The sequence below is a fragment of the Acipenser ruthenus genome, chromosome 4 (genome assembly GCF_902713425.1).
Source record: "Acipenser ruthenus chromosome 4, fAciRut3.2 maternal haplotype, whole genome shotgun sequence".
NCBI classification, from domain to species: domain Eukaryota; kingdom Metazoa; phylum Chordata; class Actinopteri; order Acipenseriformes; family Acipenseridae; genus Acipenser; species Acipenser ruthenus.
The window spans coordinates 18,748,524-18,763,584 of NC_081192.1; the positions used below are offsets into that span (position 1 = coordinate 18,748,524).

A 15,061-nucleotide genomic window follows, 5' to 3' on the forward strand; every position below is an offset into this window, starting at 1 on the left:
CGGCCTGCCCGATGTTACAAATTAATATTCTAATTTCTGCAGAGGGTCTCTATCCTGTGCGTTGAGATAACCCTCGGATTGGGGAGGTTCTATTCTAATTTGTGAATGATGCATGTGCGCGCGCGTGTGGAGGGAGTTGAGGGTGGCAGCAGAGGGGTTGGTTTGTGTGTTAGACAAAGTAAATACAGTAATGAGAAACACTGAAGCGGGATTGAAAACGGGCTCTGTTCACACGAACCGTTGTGAAATATTTGTGCAATACGTAACTTTAAGGTGCAGGTTTATGTGGTGTGGAGCGCGTCACTTCAGTCCTGGTAAACACAAGCAGAAGCGGAGTTTTTCTTTTTTTTTATGAAGCTAGTAAAGCTCCTTGTATTTGAAATGCGTTTTTAAAAACCTCGCGGCTGCAATGCAACGTTTTTAATTAATCTAAGGAATTAATCTAATGGGGGTTGCTCACGTATGGATACATGCTTTTAAAAGTGTATCTACAGCATATCTATCCCTCTAAAACATAAAAAGACATGACTATGTCAGTCGCAGAGAGGCATTCTGGATCCGGGGGAAAAGAAGAGGAGAGCGAAGATGAAAGCGAAATTTTGGAAGAGAGCCCATGTGGTCGGTGGCAGAAACGAAAGGAACAGGTACGTCTGGATACAGTTATACAAAATAAATTGCGTAGACAATAACGCATTCGATCCATGTCGAAAACTGCTAGCCGAGTTAGCTGCAAATGCTACGATGGGACGTGTGAAGTGCTGCACCCTACTTAATGTAGTCTATTGGTTACGAGACTGCGTATGCTTACAAATATAGAAATACATTTTCACCTGAGTGTATACATACGTAGACCACGGCAGTTTTCAATGAATGGACTGATGTAGTCCTGGTACTATTTAGGTGACAATATTTTTTAGGCGCCTTGAATTTTTCAGAATAACTTGTAAGAAACGAAGGAGTATCTTGCTGCTGTGTCTGTTGGTGCTTAGCATTGGGATTGTTCAGATTTGGTACGTACAGTATCTGTAGTCGTCGTATTAGACCTACCGACATGTCATTTTGCTGTTGGTTTTAAGTGCGCATAAACCATACTAGCAAGCCTGTTGGGTTAAATATATGAAACAACCGTTTAATATTACTGGAATGAATTACACAATATGATTGTCCAACCCAGGGTATGGTTTCCTGAGAAGGATGCAGTGTGGTTGGATTACTGACACGGAAGAAAATAGCAACCAAGGCATTAGTGGCATTTTCGACTGTTGAAGTTCTGTGCAGATGAGCATTCTACATAGTCAGCTGCGTGACGTCACACACAGCTCAAGCAAACTGACAGCACAGATCTTTCAGTCGATCCCGCAGATTTGAAAAGTAATTTGGTTCTGCAAGTGCAAGGCCGTAGCCAGTTATGAGGCTCGGGCCTCGGTTAAAATTATACTAATAATTATTTGTTTAGGCTGTCTTACACGTTGCTGTGCTGCAAAATAAAAATGCATTTCATCCCTCGTTGTGCGCGTACATTAATTCCCAAGTCCTATATCAAGTCACTGTGCTCTTCAAAATCTTGTACTGTCATCCCAGACTACACCATACGGCTTCGAAACTACCAAGGCATAGCGACTTTTTTATAAGGCGAGGCAAAGTAATAATGTTGATTAGAAGTACATATCAGCCTAACTAGGAATACATTCCGTTGGTACAGTCCGCAGTTCAGCGAACCCAATTAAAACTTCATTTCTAAACCATTAAGCGTCTTGTAAATTGCAGTCCAGTTTAAGCACTTTTTACAATTCTATACAAATAGTTTAGAGGAGCCGGGTTTTAATATTATTAGGCCATTTTAGGTAGGGATTTTGGCGGCTTGTCCACGATAGACACTAACTTAGAAATAAACATGCCTACACATAGCATAGGGCCTTCTGCGGTGCTCCACATCATTGGGTTTAAAACCGTTTAGTGATGATTGAATGGTCGTTTCGTGTCGAGTCAAGCAGTGTGCATACTGACTGTATGCTTATTAAATTGTTCAATGTCGAGTCTCTGTATAGCCCCCACTTCTCTTCTTACGTGAGTGGCAGGTAATAGTGTGACAGTTGCTTTTATTGATGTATTTAGTAATCTGTATTATATCGGTATTTAATATTATATGTCGATTTTTGGGGGGTTATTTCTGACGAATGTACCTGACTTTAAATATGTTTGGTTTTTTTTGCGAGTGTGTGTGTGTATATATATATATATATATATATATATATATATATATATATATATATATATATATATATATATATATATATAATATTTAAAGTGAAACGAGCCGATTAACTTGAGGCCCTTTAACACTGGCACTCCTACCTGGGTCACAATCCGGTGTAGTGTGAAACCCCGTTCTAGGCTTTGACCCGGTGTAGTGTTATTTTTGTTTTGAGGTAAAATTGGTACGCAGCGCATTGCTCTTGCTCGCGAATGACTAAAAAATTAATAAGAAAGCAGGGAAGTGCCCTTTCAAATCTGGTACGTTTTGCTCTTTTTGGTCTCATACATCTTTTTAAATTGAATTTATAATTTTCCCGTCTTTTACATCGTTGTTAATGTAATTCATCATATTTTTCCAGCATTAAGAAAACAGTATGCAAATATTTATCGTATGCAATGCAATGGGTCTTGTACATTTTTTTACTCGTGCAACTTTGCGGTGGACTTCTCATTTTGTCTTGACCAATTATTTTTATTTTCCCCCAGTTTTGGAATGCCCAGTTTGTTTTTTTTCTCCTCACCACAGCTAGATCCCACACAGCACAGACATTCTGAGGTGTGTGAGTGTCCTCCGATCTCACAAGCCTAAAGCCAGAATCGCTTTTACACTGAGCAATCCTGAGCAGAGGTGGGCGGGCTATCGATCCCAGAGAACAGAGATCAGCCCTGCTTTTTATCCACTCTGAATGTGCTTGGTGTCTGTCCGTTAGGGTTCGCTGTTACGCGATCAGGAGAAGCAATCCCTGCTGGTTTCCCATCCCCCATCCCGGGAGCATCAGAGCCAGTGTGACGCCCCCTTCGGGGGCCCCAGCACAGCTTGACATCTTTGCACAGCCTGAACACGGACTGGTGCCGTCCAAGCTGTGTGACTCATCCTGCGCTACCAGCAGCAGCGCTTTAACAGGGTAAATGTACCTCTGTTTGGCAATAGGAAAACCCCTATCAGATCGCAATTGATTGCACCTGTACTAAAATCTAACAGTGTACCACTTTCAATATGACAACTTATCACTTTCTGACATAACATGGGTCAAGTTTTGGTACGCGTACCACATTCTGATGACATACCACTTTCTGACACCAAACCGGGTTGAGCGGGGCATTGATACGTGCATTATTTACTTACGTCCGTCACCCAGGTCAGCCCTGCTTTATCAAAAGCAGTGTGAAATCGCGTAGCCGGCCCGCATAACACCGGGTCCTGACCCGGGTAAGTTCCGACCCGGGTAGAGCATGCCAGTGTGAGAGGGGCTTTGGACTTCTTTCTACTCCAGCGAATACCGTGCAGAATGAAGGTGGCAGAATAAAATGAATTGCTCTGTATTTTAAGTATTGCTCTTATAAGGCAAACACGTAATTAATCATCACAATTATTATTCTTTATTTTATTTGAGTTTAGCACGGTTGATGTCTTTGTTTTATGAAACAGACGGTTTAGTGTTGTAGCTACAACCTCCAAGCAGCGAGGGTGAAGTGATCATCACTATATGGATTTAGGAATGTATAGGAAAACTATTTGAGCTTGTTTTGTCATTATTTTTCCATGATTAAATTAAGAAACTGAGATGGTTTAATGCAGGGTTTTCAATTAGTTTTAAGGTATGTGGCACTTAAAAGGTAGTAGGGGGCACTGATCTCATTATGGTGTGTAGTGCTAGACTAGTAGTGGTCTACTTGTAGTGTTTGACAAAGTACTCCATTAGTGCAATGATGTTTTATTTCAGTACTGCTCACAGCTAGGCAAGATCAACAAGAAGAGCAATTAACCCTTGCAATACAAGACTGGCTGAAAATGTGTGTGGAATTGGTGACCACACCTTTAATTGTGTATAGTAATATAGGCAACAGCATCTTGCAAGTCCCATGCTCAGTGTTATGTCAAGTCCTGATCTGACAGCATGTAACACAGACAGCTCTTATAATTACATGTTTCTGTTTATTTTTCAGTAAGAAACAAGTTTAAATTGCAGCATGTTTGTTCTGCTATTTTTTATATTAAATACACTACAGCAAGCACATTGTCATATATCAGGGGTGGCCAAACTTCCTGACCCTACGAACCACATGCCAAACTTTTCATGTGGCCGAGAGCCGCAAGACACACACTGTAAAACATCAAATGTTTGCGAGCAAGACATTTTAAATACTAGCATTGCAACAACATACACAAGAACAAGGGATAGAACATTGCAGAGCCTTTAGTTTCTGTGTAATTAGTATTGTACTGTAGATCTACAGTGTATTAACTTTAAATGTAGCACAGGTATTTTTCCATTATTTCTGTTTATACTGTGTGTATTACACACTTTAAATAAAATATATTAAGCTATGAAGCAAAATACAATAACTGACCTGATTTCACCAAAACCACCACATATAAAGACACATTTTTATAAGGATTTTTTTTGACAAGCTCGCTCTTTGAAGATCTGACTGCTGGGTTTAAAAAAAAAAGATGTTTTTTGTTTTTTTTTGACTGCTGCGTGTATTAAATATACTGAGCATCAAAAGAAACTTATCACTTATATTTGAGCATCAAAAGAAACATCGCTTATATTTGGATAAAATTCACTAGATGTGACACTCTGTTTTAGAGAAGGTGCAGTGACTTTTTATTGTGCTGATTTAACAATTGACATCACAAAGATGCTGCAAAATGATCTGTCGATCTTGGGCAGGTATTATGACTCTTGGTCTCCCAGTTCGTGGCCTGTCATTGACAGTGTGTGTCTGGTTATACCGTCTCGCCAGGTTTGAAATTGCTGGCTGTGGGCACCCAAGACGGCGAGCCACAGTACGCTGCCCTACTCCAGCCTCCAACATGCCGATTGCACGAAGGCGCTGCACTGCTCTCTTGACAGACGTGGCATATTGTTTTTTTTTTTCTGTGATTTCTTTTATTGCTTTTTCATAAACACGGTATAAACACACACAGAACACAAGCACGATCACAAGTCCAGGATGAGTGCTAACGTGCAAGTGGTGAAATACAATTTATTAGTGAACAGTAGTGCAGTGCTGTCCGGGTTGGTGCTAGCCTTTAGCGACAGCCCCCGATAGGGTGTGGGCCGTCTAACAAGAACAAATGAGTACAATTAGAAACGACAAAACAAACAAACACTAAACACTCACAGTTCTTTTATTACTCCTTCAGCAGTTTTCTCGCAACCATAACAAAGGAACAGTTCACTCAGCCATATCCCCTTTTGTGCCTTCAGCTACGCCCCCTTGGTTAGCGAGTGCAATCGCTTTTCCTCCAATCCGCGATTGTCACATCGCTTTCCGTCTGGGGCAATGATTTGGTGTACTGTGGCTCCGCCCCCTTTCTAGATGGCTGACTTCCACCTTTCCCTGGAATGAATTGTCAGACCATCCAGTCCGGGGCACACTGTTCCCTTTACACAGCGCCCTCACAGTTGTCTTCTCAGTATTTGGATAATGACATCATTGTTAAAATTTAAGTTTGATAGATTAGGATTTAAAACTAAGTATAGTGTCTATACTTGATCGCTGCTCTTTAACCTTCCCAGTCAGGGTTAATTTTTTTCCAGGCTAATGTGAGGACAGCTCACATTACTTTACTGTATAACAGTAAGATTTATTGGACCTTGCTGTCCTGTTTACTCTCTTTCCAGGTCACTTGAAATAACTCAGTACTTTATTAGCATTATGGACTGCTTTGGGCAACTCTGATCTACCCTGAAGCATGGTGGTATTTTTTAATTTTTGGCTGCAATCCTGGAATTAGCGTCTTCATTCTTTCCAGTCACTTGCAGCACTGTCATCTGGGACGGTTTTAGACATGTTTTATTTTTGTATTTTTTTTAGACATTTATTTTTGTATTTCTTTTCATTTAATTTTCATAAAACCCCTACTGCAATGGTAATTGTGTAAAGTAAATTAATACAAGATCCCTCTGGTTGTGAGGCTTTGGCAGAAACAGTGTTTGGTTGTCATCTCGTGCCTTGTTCCTAACCAGAAGCCATTCCGAACTGTCATTGTGCATTGTGACATTTTGCGTGGGACATTTATTCATTGTTTGTTACGGTAATGTTATTGTAATAATATTGTAATAATAGACGTATATGAATTATTCAAATACCAACCTGCTCTGAAAACCTGCCTAAAGGTATCTTGTGCTTGTAAATCGAAATTGCACGAAGGATTCACAAAGTAACCCATCAAGGAGGCGGGTCTCTCAAAATGGGGGGGGGGGGGGGGGGGGGAGCAGCAAAAAAAAACAATTGTTATAATACTTGATCTTTTTAATAAGTGTATTTTGCAAAGCACACAGCTGTTTTTCTTGTTTTTACTGTATAATTGTCCTACTTCTTTGCAAACTATGTTGGAAGTGTGATCAGTACTGGCAGTAACACTGTACTCGCTCAGTGGCTTGTACATTGCAGATATGGCGACCTATTATCAGCATTATTAGAGGTTTGGAACAACAGCTTGGAGGCTCAGTAATGATCATGGATTCCAATGTCCTGATGTCTAGTGACCACAGGAAATACAACACTTCTGTCCACTCCCCTTGTAGTGGCTGGACAAGCAAGCAAGTGCCTGCAAGCCACAAGATTAACAAATTAAAGTCACACGCCTCTTTGAAAAGAAAATGAAGATAAAATACCAAACGACAAATTGTTTCTTTACTCCATTCTGCTCAATGTGCTCTTTTTTCTGAGTAAAAAAATAACCCTGCTGTACATGTTGCAGGCCCAGCATAATTTGTATACAGGACAACGTCGCATATCCGACCCCATGTGGACTGCGGTATAGGCGGATATGTGAAAGTCGGATTTGCGAATATCTATAGAAAAAGCATTTACACATCCATAAATAGGTTAGTGAACAAAAACAACACACAAACTGATTTAAACATGGGGAAACCTTTTGCTTTAAAAGTAAGCAAATGTAAACAAGATGAATTAGGCTACAAATACACAGTGTTGCTATGCGGTTTGCTATAAGCCATCTCCACGCAAAGCTTTTTTTTTTTTTCTTTAATACAAAACAAATGGTAAATGTGCAGTAACCTGCAACTGATGGCTTCTTTCTTAACTCTAGAAGTCCCTGCCTCCCTGGTTCTGCTTTCTTAATATCTCTGACACAGTACTTTGCATTCTTTCTTGATATTGCCAACAACCGATAAGCAGCTTTGTTTAAATACTGCTTTGGCAATTTTAAGCAAACGGCCGGTAAGCATTGTGTTTATGAAGCTTGCTTTGTTTAATTCAAATGCATTTAGAAGCTACACCACCACGCTGCCAATATCTGCAAGTGTGCGCTCCATCATATAAACACATTGCACAAAAAAAAAAGCTTTCTCGACTGTGTACTGAACTGTCACTGCTACACGCAGCTGACCGACACACACCCACAGCCCGCCTCTCTTAAAGGGGAACGCACCAAATGGCTGAATGCTATAATGCTTTCTTTCTGTTTCCATCGCGGAAGCTGCATTTGCTGCCAATGCCATTACTCTCATAACCTACTTTTAATATTTATTTATTTATTTATTTATTTATTTATTTATTTATTTATTTAGCGAGGCTGTTATGTGACGGTCGGATATGCGACGTTCCATTGTACATTTTTTTTTTGACTCTTTCAGAGGAAGCTGTTGAAATACAGTCTTCGGTGACAAAGCGCAGAAGCAACCTGTTTCTGTTTTTTTTCTTTTGTGGGAGTTTCCCCATTTCAGGCCTTTTTCTTAGAAGTGATATGTGTCTGGTCATTGCTCTGACAAACAGCCCTTTTCTGCCACTAGATTGGCTCATATATCACCCTGCGTCCAAGCACACTGCGGCAGAGAGAGCTGGCAGAGGCTGATATGTTTAATCGCGTATGGCTGTGAACCTCTGGGGGGGGGTCTGGGTTCTATGATGGACTGGCCAGATCAGGTACTGTCAACATTTTTGACACTAATGAAGACATTGTTAACACTGCTGCACTTATCACACGCCTTTTTTCAAGAGACAGTTGCATATTTTATATATTAAAAGTATAAATGACAGCAGGCAAATTAGAATGCCTTGTTCAGTAAGGGTTACTGTATAAGGTAAGGTTGCAAAAGCATTCAGAGGGTCTAATATACAGTACATCCCTTGAAGCAGACTGTAGAAGAAGACTTCCATCTACCCAGCGGAAGTTGGACAGAGAGGATTTGTCGGTTTATCTGTTGTGAGACAGAGTGGGCTTGATCCACCAGTGGGTACCAACAAGCTGCCAGATACTGGCATGTGCACAAAAGAGGAGATGACAGCTGGTCCCTGGCTGGTGTTCATGCCTGCTTCATAAGTTCAGTGTTTCACTGGTACTATTCCACCAGTTTAAAGATTACACCACTCTTATTTAAATTGTATATTTTTTTATAATGTTGTAAAAAGTAAATAACACAGAATCCAAGGACGTTTCTACACACTTGTATTGTTTCGTACTTTATTTAACATTATCGACAGTTTGTTTTTACTTTTAGAAAAAAAAAATACAGCGCAAGCACAGGAGCCTTATAAGTAGTATATGTCCCAGTTTCAACTTTAAATGGGTTTAAATACGGTAACGTAAAGCAACAGTAAAACCCAACGTTTGGTTCAGATTGCATTATGGGGGAACAATTACCGTGTTATAACCGATTCCGCAATGTAACGAGTCGCTTTATAACGGGGTAGTACTGTATATATCAGGTTAATATACATATGCCGGTCAGAACAGACTGGTTAGGATGTTTTCACCTTTGCCTCTTCCAAATAAATCAGTTTGTGAGTGACTGTTATTTGAGCTAGCTGTGAGTGTTTACCCCAGTTAATCTTTACACTATGTAATTCCAGGGAAACAAGATAGTTGTGCCTCAAACTGTACAGAACCGCCTGCCAACCCTCAGAATTGTTTTTGTTTCTTTGCAGTTTAAAAAATGCGAACATGTTGAAATGAAATGATGCTTCGAGAAAGAAACAATGAGAGCACGCAACAAAGCCCTTTGTGCACCAACCTACAAGTTGAAATGATTCCTTATTAACAATGCTTCCAATTTGTTTATTAACAACAGTTGTATCATTGTAATTGGAATAAACAACCAAAGCCTCATTCAGAGTAGCCCTTGTGTACATGTTGGCCTGATTTCTTGATGTTCTCTCTAATTTTTTATTTTATTGCTGCCTTTCCTGTAGTTCAAAAATTGCATTTATTTATATGCTATTTTAGTTGGGAAATGTGCTGTATTTATCAAAATTGCAATCGTGTTATCTGTCCGGAACATTGCAGAGTTACCTTGCCAGAGCTTTCATAATAGATACTGTATAATTTCAGTGCTAGAGACATGTTTAGATAAGCTTTGACTTAAAGAAAATGTTTGCCATTGTGGCAGGGCAGAAGAGCCCTGCGTGTAATCAGTGTGGCAGGGCAGAGCCCTGCTTATAAATGTATTGCTTGGGGTTAAAACACTGGGGAGTGCATGATTGTTTAGTTTAAATGTGGTCTGGCAGGGGCCGCTCGTCTCTACCAGACATCTCGTGAGAATGCATGGTCGACAGCTGATGATTTTTGACAAATTGTCTGTCGACCACACAGATATAAAACTCTCGTGTAGAATGTGACCGTCTACAGATTGATTCATTTATTGCTAATCTGGCGATGGCCATGTATAAAAACCCACAGCTATGGCTGAACGGGGTGGGTGTTCAGATTGGAGAATGTGAGTGAGAGAGACAGGAGGTAAAGCTTTAAAATAAGAAAACAATTGCTAATCGTGCTGGAAGGACCAGCATGATACTTGTTTTGGTGTCAGTGTTTTTGTTTTAGACATTTGTTTTCGTTCAAACTTTATCTTGCTCTGTGAGCTGGGTTGCATCTGATTTTTTAAAGTATTTTGTATTGTGTATTTAATAAATATGCGTAGTACCTGTGTGTGTGTCAGTTAACTTCCTGGTCTGAGGACGTCACCACTTGACCGTCCTGTCACAGTCATCAATTGTATATTTTTCTTTTAGTTTTACTAAATATCTTGATCTATTTATTTCTCTCCGGTGGTCCAGTTGCACAGCTGTTCCTGGTTCTTTTTTTGACCCTAATGATTTAGCAGTTTAACCAATCAATCATCTCATTTCTGTAGTGTCCCATTATACATAGTATACATACTGTAGTGGTATGTAAGAGCAGTACATTCCAGTACCATGACAGAACTGCAAAGACCTCCATATTGCAGCGTAAGGCAAAATGGAATTTAAACTGGCTGACACAAACTTATTGATTTGCCTAACTAAGTTATTTTTTTTGTATTGATTTAGCAGTGGCAATGTACAAAAACAACAAACCATTGCTGGGTGAAAGGAGCGGGGGCATTGCCAGGGTTTGTTGAAGGTTAAATTAGTGATTTGTGAACTGGCTGCACTCTCCGCGGTTTGTTTGCCCCTTTAAATGCAGACAGAGATTTTAAGTTTTAAAGCGCTGACGCGCTATATTTTTAATAATACAAAATAAAAATAAACAAACAAACACCTAGCTCTCGCGAGCACTAACTAACAAAACACAGGAACCTAAACTATAAAACAGGACAGCTAAGCTGTTAAACAAAACCAAACAGTTTCTTCACAATTAACAAAAAGTTTTACGTTACCTTTCTTTTCACTATGGCTGTGCACGCACGCACGGTCGGGCTTATTCACACAGCAGCCTTGCTTATCACAGATGTTTCTGGTGGGGAGGGTTTTCACCCCCCCCCCGTCTTATCACAGATGTTTCTGGTGGGGAGGGTTTTCACCCCCTCCCTGTCTTATCACAGATTGTTACAGTATAAATATTTGAGTAATCAGCCTGCTGATACTGGCACTTTGTTGTCAGTGGGTTCCTCCAACTGGCGTGCAGCCAACGGCTGGGTCATTTGTTCCTTAAGTGGGAAATTTCCAGGGTAAAAAGTTTCTATTGAGCCCCAGCACATCCTTTAAATCAAAACAAAAAAACTGGGTCAAGTAGGAGGGTTTTAGTATTATATTTAAAAGGCATTATCATTTATGTATGTCTGTATGTATGTATGTATGTATGTATGTATTTGTTATGAAATTCAACACTGCGTTTTAAAAATATCTACAATTTGTGGTAAGCCTCCTTGAGCCTGATTTCCATTACATGAGAATAGGTGTTAGAACTTTATGCTAATATTGGACTCTGCTCTCGCCAAGATAAGCACCAACTAAGACATAGCTTCTTTTACTGTAAACTAATGTGATCCATCTGCATTTCCTTCCATCTGATGATGTAGATTTCCTTCTGCCTGGTGTTGATGGCTGAAGTGTAATGCTGACTCCAGGGATCAGCCTATTTTGCCTCCCTGGCGCATCAGCATGATACAACGGCTGCAGTGCTGGCTCCAGGGATCAACCACCGTAGTGGTATATCACTGAATTGCTTAGCAACCAGTTGCTCGGCTAACTAATAACTTGTGTCCTCTCCCAATACTATAGTAGTGGCCAATGTAAACTATGTAATTTTTTTTTAACTTCTGTATTTTTGACTGATAAACCACAGCAACAAGCCCTCTATAATGAATAATGAGTGCCTATGTAATGTATATTCGTTCTTTTTAATTCATGTAGCACCAGTTGCAACATTTTGCATCACCTAGAATATTAGGATTGAGACACAATTAAAAAAAGAAAAAACTAATGAACATAATTGAGATTTTATTTAACATTTTGTAATCAAAGAAACTACAAAATGATATCGCGAAAGTCTGCCGGAAGCCATCATAGTGGTACAGTATTTCAGGTTAGATTTCCAAATGTCACATTTTTTCTAATTGTCAGTTTTCTATTAAGTATATGTAAAACTGCAGGGTTTGTAAAGTATATGGAAAACTACAGGGTGATGCAAAACTTTTGGCCATAGGTGTACACTTAAGGGTTTGAAACATATGCAATATCAACATTATCATTGTTCCACAGTGTTTTTCCATGTAACAAACTGTCCTAGGAAACAGAGTTTGAAGATTATTCATTCAGGAATTTGAGACGCTTGTGACTAGCCCCAAGGTCACAATGTGAGTGAGTCAGTGGCATAAACTGGACCGAAGTCATTTCAACTAAACTCCTGATCAAACTGCCTTTTAATAAATACACCTTACTTGGCAGAGAAAATCTCTTTCGTGAAGCAATGCTATAGTGCAGGCAGAGGTGAGCAAACTGAGCTGACCTACTTGTGGGGCCCTCAGACACCCTTGAGGGTAGCAACACTCTTACCACACAGCTCAGTTATAAGATTTTCAACGCCGGTATAATAACATAACTGTTTTCAGGGATGGAAATAAGACTCCTGTTTGATAGCAGTTTGACCCATTTCTGGCTCTACTGTGAGTTGGAGTTGTTGATGTTTGTTTATTTATTTATTTATTTATTTATTAATTAATTAGCAGACACACTTATCCAGGGCGGCTTACAGTTGTTACAAAGTACCACATTATACAATATCACATTCTAGAATATCCCATTACAGAATATCATACTACAGATAATAGCAGTTGTAAAGTACAATAAAATCATCAGCAAATAAGATTAAATTCATATAAGAGCAAAATAAATAAACTAAATTACATTTATGAGTGAGTTCGACTAACAGCAGTTAACTTATAGTAAAAATATTTGCTTATGCTTATATGAGTAATGATTTCAAATAAGAGCAATTACAAAAACATGTGAATATTGATACCTAATAAGAGTAAAATCAAATACAATATACAGATACAGGATACAGTGAGTTTAATAAGCCATACCTGAGCTTGTTACCTACACACTGTGGCTAATCAAGCTCATAGTAAAACCTGGAGTGGGTGTGTGACGGGGGACTGCCCCGTCTTTATAAACGTGGTTGGGACTGGCAGGGAGGGGGTTAAAATTCCTCCCTGCCAGGAAAACATGTGAGAATGTGGCTGGAGCCCTAATTGAATAATCAGCAATTATTGATTAATTGGGCTCCAGCCACAGGGGATAAAAGCCAGGGGAAGAGGCCCTGGCTAGGAGAGAGAGTTCTAGAAGAGAAGAAGTGTTTTTGTGTGTGCTGTGTTTTTTGACCAGTGAAGGCAACGCCCAGCCTGGAAACTTTATTTGTAAGTTTTGTTTTGTGTTTATTTGGTGTTTGAAACCTTTTTGTTTGGCCCTTGTGCCTATTTATTTGATTATTTTTGTTTATTAAAAAAACTTTATTTTGAACTTTAAAACTGTCTCTGAGTCTCAAACCTTGGTCAATCCTGTCACAGGGTGAAACTACTATGCAATGGGAGTATTCTTTCCATTACTGGTTTAAAATAAATAAATGAATATCTATACCTTATCAATGCCAAATTATGTTTAATAACCTAAATTCTGATTATTATTATTATTATTATTTATTTCTTAGCAGACGCCCTTATCCAGGGCAATTTACAGTCGTAATCAAAAATACATTTCAAGAATCACAGTACAAGTAATAATACAATTAAGAGCAAGATAAATACAATGACTTTGGTTCTAGCAAGTACAAAGTATATGACAAAATAAGATTCAATAACAGAGCAGGTAAGTGTCAGTGATAGTTACATCAGGATATAATTAAATACAAAATACTACAGATTAAATAACACTTGACAGATTACAGTACTCTAAAGTACAGGATCAAATGCAGTAAAATAGGGGGCAGATAAGAGCAAGTAAAGCTCATTTAAGGAAGAGTGATAGGTGTCCAGAGGGAAAAAAAGATGAGTTCTACAGGTGCTGTCTGAAGAGGTGAGTCTTGAAGAGGCGCCGGAAGGTGGTCAGAGACTGGGCAGTCCTGACATCTGTAGGAAACAGTCATTAGTGCCTGATTTTCCTAACCATTACTTAAAAACAAAAATCGAAATGGAAGATTTTAATGATATAATCCTATTTAATGTGTCGGTTCAAAGAAATAAACAGCCTGTGCTTCTTTGCCTTACCTAATCACTGTAGGGTGGGCATAGGGGTCTTAGGTAGCTTATAACTGCAGAACTTCACTTCTGCTTCAGGAGATCCATCCATGGCTGCTGGGAGTCATGACTCCTGCTACACACATACTATGTGCTCTGTGTTCACCTTGACTGGGGTCCTGCTGGACTCGCTGCTCTGTGCTGTCGGGCCACCTGACCAGTCACTCCATCACCGTGCATCAGTCACACAGCTGCAAATCAAGAGTCAGGCAGCACCATTGGCACATTTCACCCTTTTGTCACAATTAAGTGTCAGCTGTTAAAGTAAATAAATCCCCTTGAAAAGGACGTTGTTGCCATCATGCTCTGATAGCTGTAAATTATTCTAAGAGTACAATACGGCTTTAATACACAGTGTGTGGCAGGAAGGAAACTAATTGAAATGAATTATTCGATTGTTTTGAAATTTAAAGTAGAACCTGTCAAATCCAATGGAGTTGGTTCAATCGGATATGTGAAAATATCGGATCTCAGAGGGAGTTGTTATACTGCTGTACCTTTAGTTGCTTTATTAACATTGGGGCATAATGAATTAACAATGTCAGGTACAGGAGTGTGTTTAAAACACCAAAGTATGGTACTGCACGTACATTATACAAAGAAAAAATATTTCAAAACAATGTACTGTAATACAGTATTTGGCAATTAACATAACAGCATTCCAAGAACAGCTCTGGTCGTGCTGTCTCATTCCATACCAAAGTAATTCAACGGGTTAACCCGAGACACAAATGGAGTTTAAAAAACCAACAACAGAAGTGTGCACACAACACAATCTGGCTTTGAAGGTCAGCAAAAAAATCAGCTCTTCAATAGCGCAGTAATTCTACTAA

General features: G+C 39.3%; 1 protein-coding gene across 3 annotated transcripts in view; it reads left to right on the top strand.

The window, feature by feature from the left end:
• The window catches only part of LOC117400338 (nuclear receptor-binding protein 2-like), a 73,434-nt gene that overhangs the window by 38,258 nt on the left and 20,115 nt on the right, over positions 1-15,061 (top strand). Inside the window, exon 1 of one of the 3 annotated variants that reach the window (XM_034000162.3) lies at positions 67-644. The exons of 1 other annotated variant lie outside the window; for it this stretch is intronic. In XM_034000162.3, the coding sequence (XP_033856053.1) occupies positions 525-644 (120 nt within the window). In that variant the 5' untranslated portion in view covers positions 67-524. Of the gene's footprint in view, positions 1-66; positions 645-13,276; positions 13,353-15,061 lie in introns of those variants that run through there. One more of the 3 variants, XM_059022117.1, reaches the window with a different exon arrangement.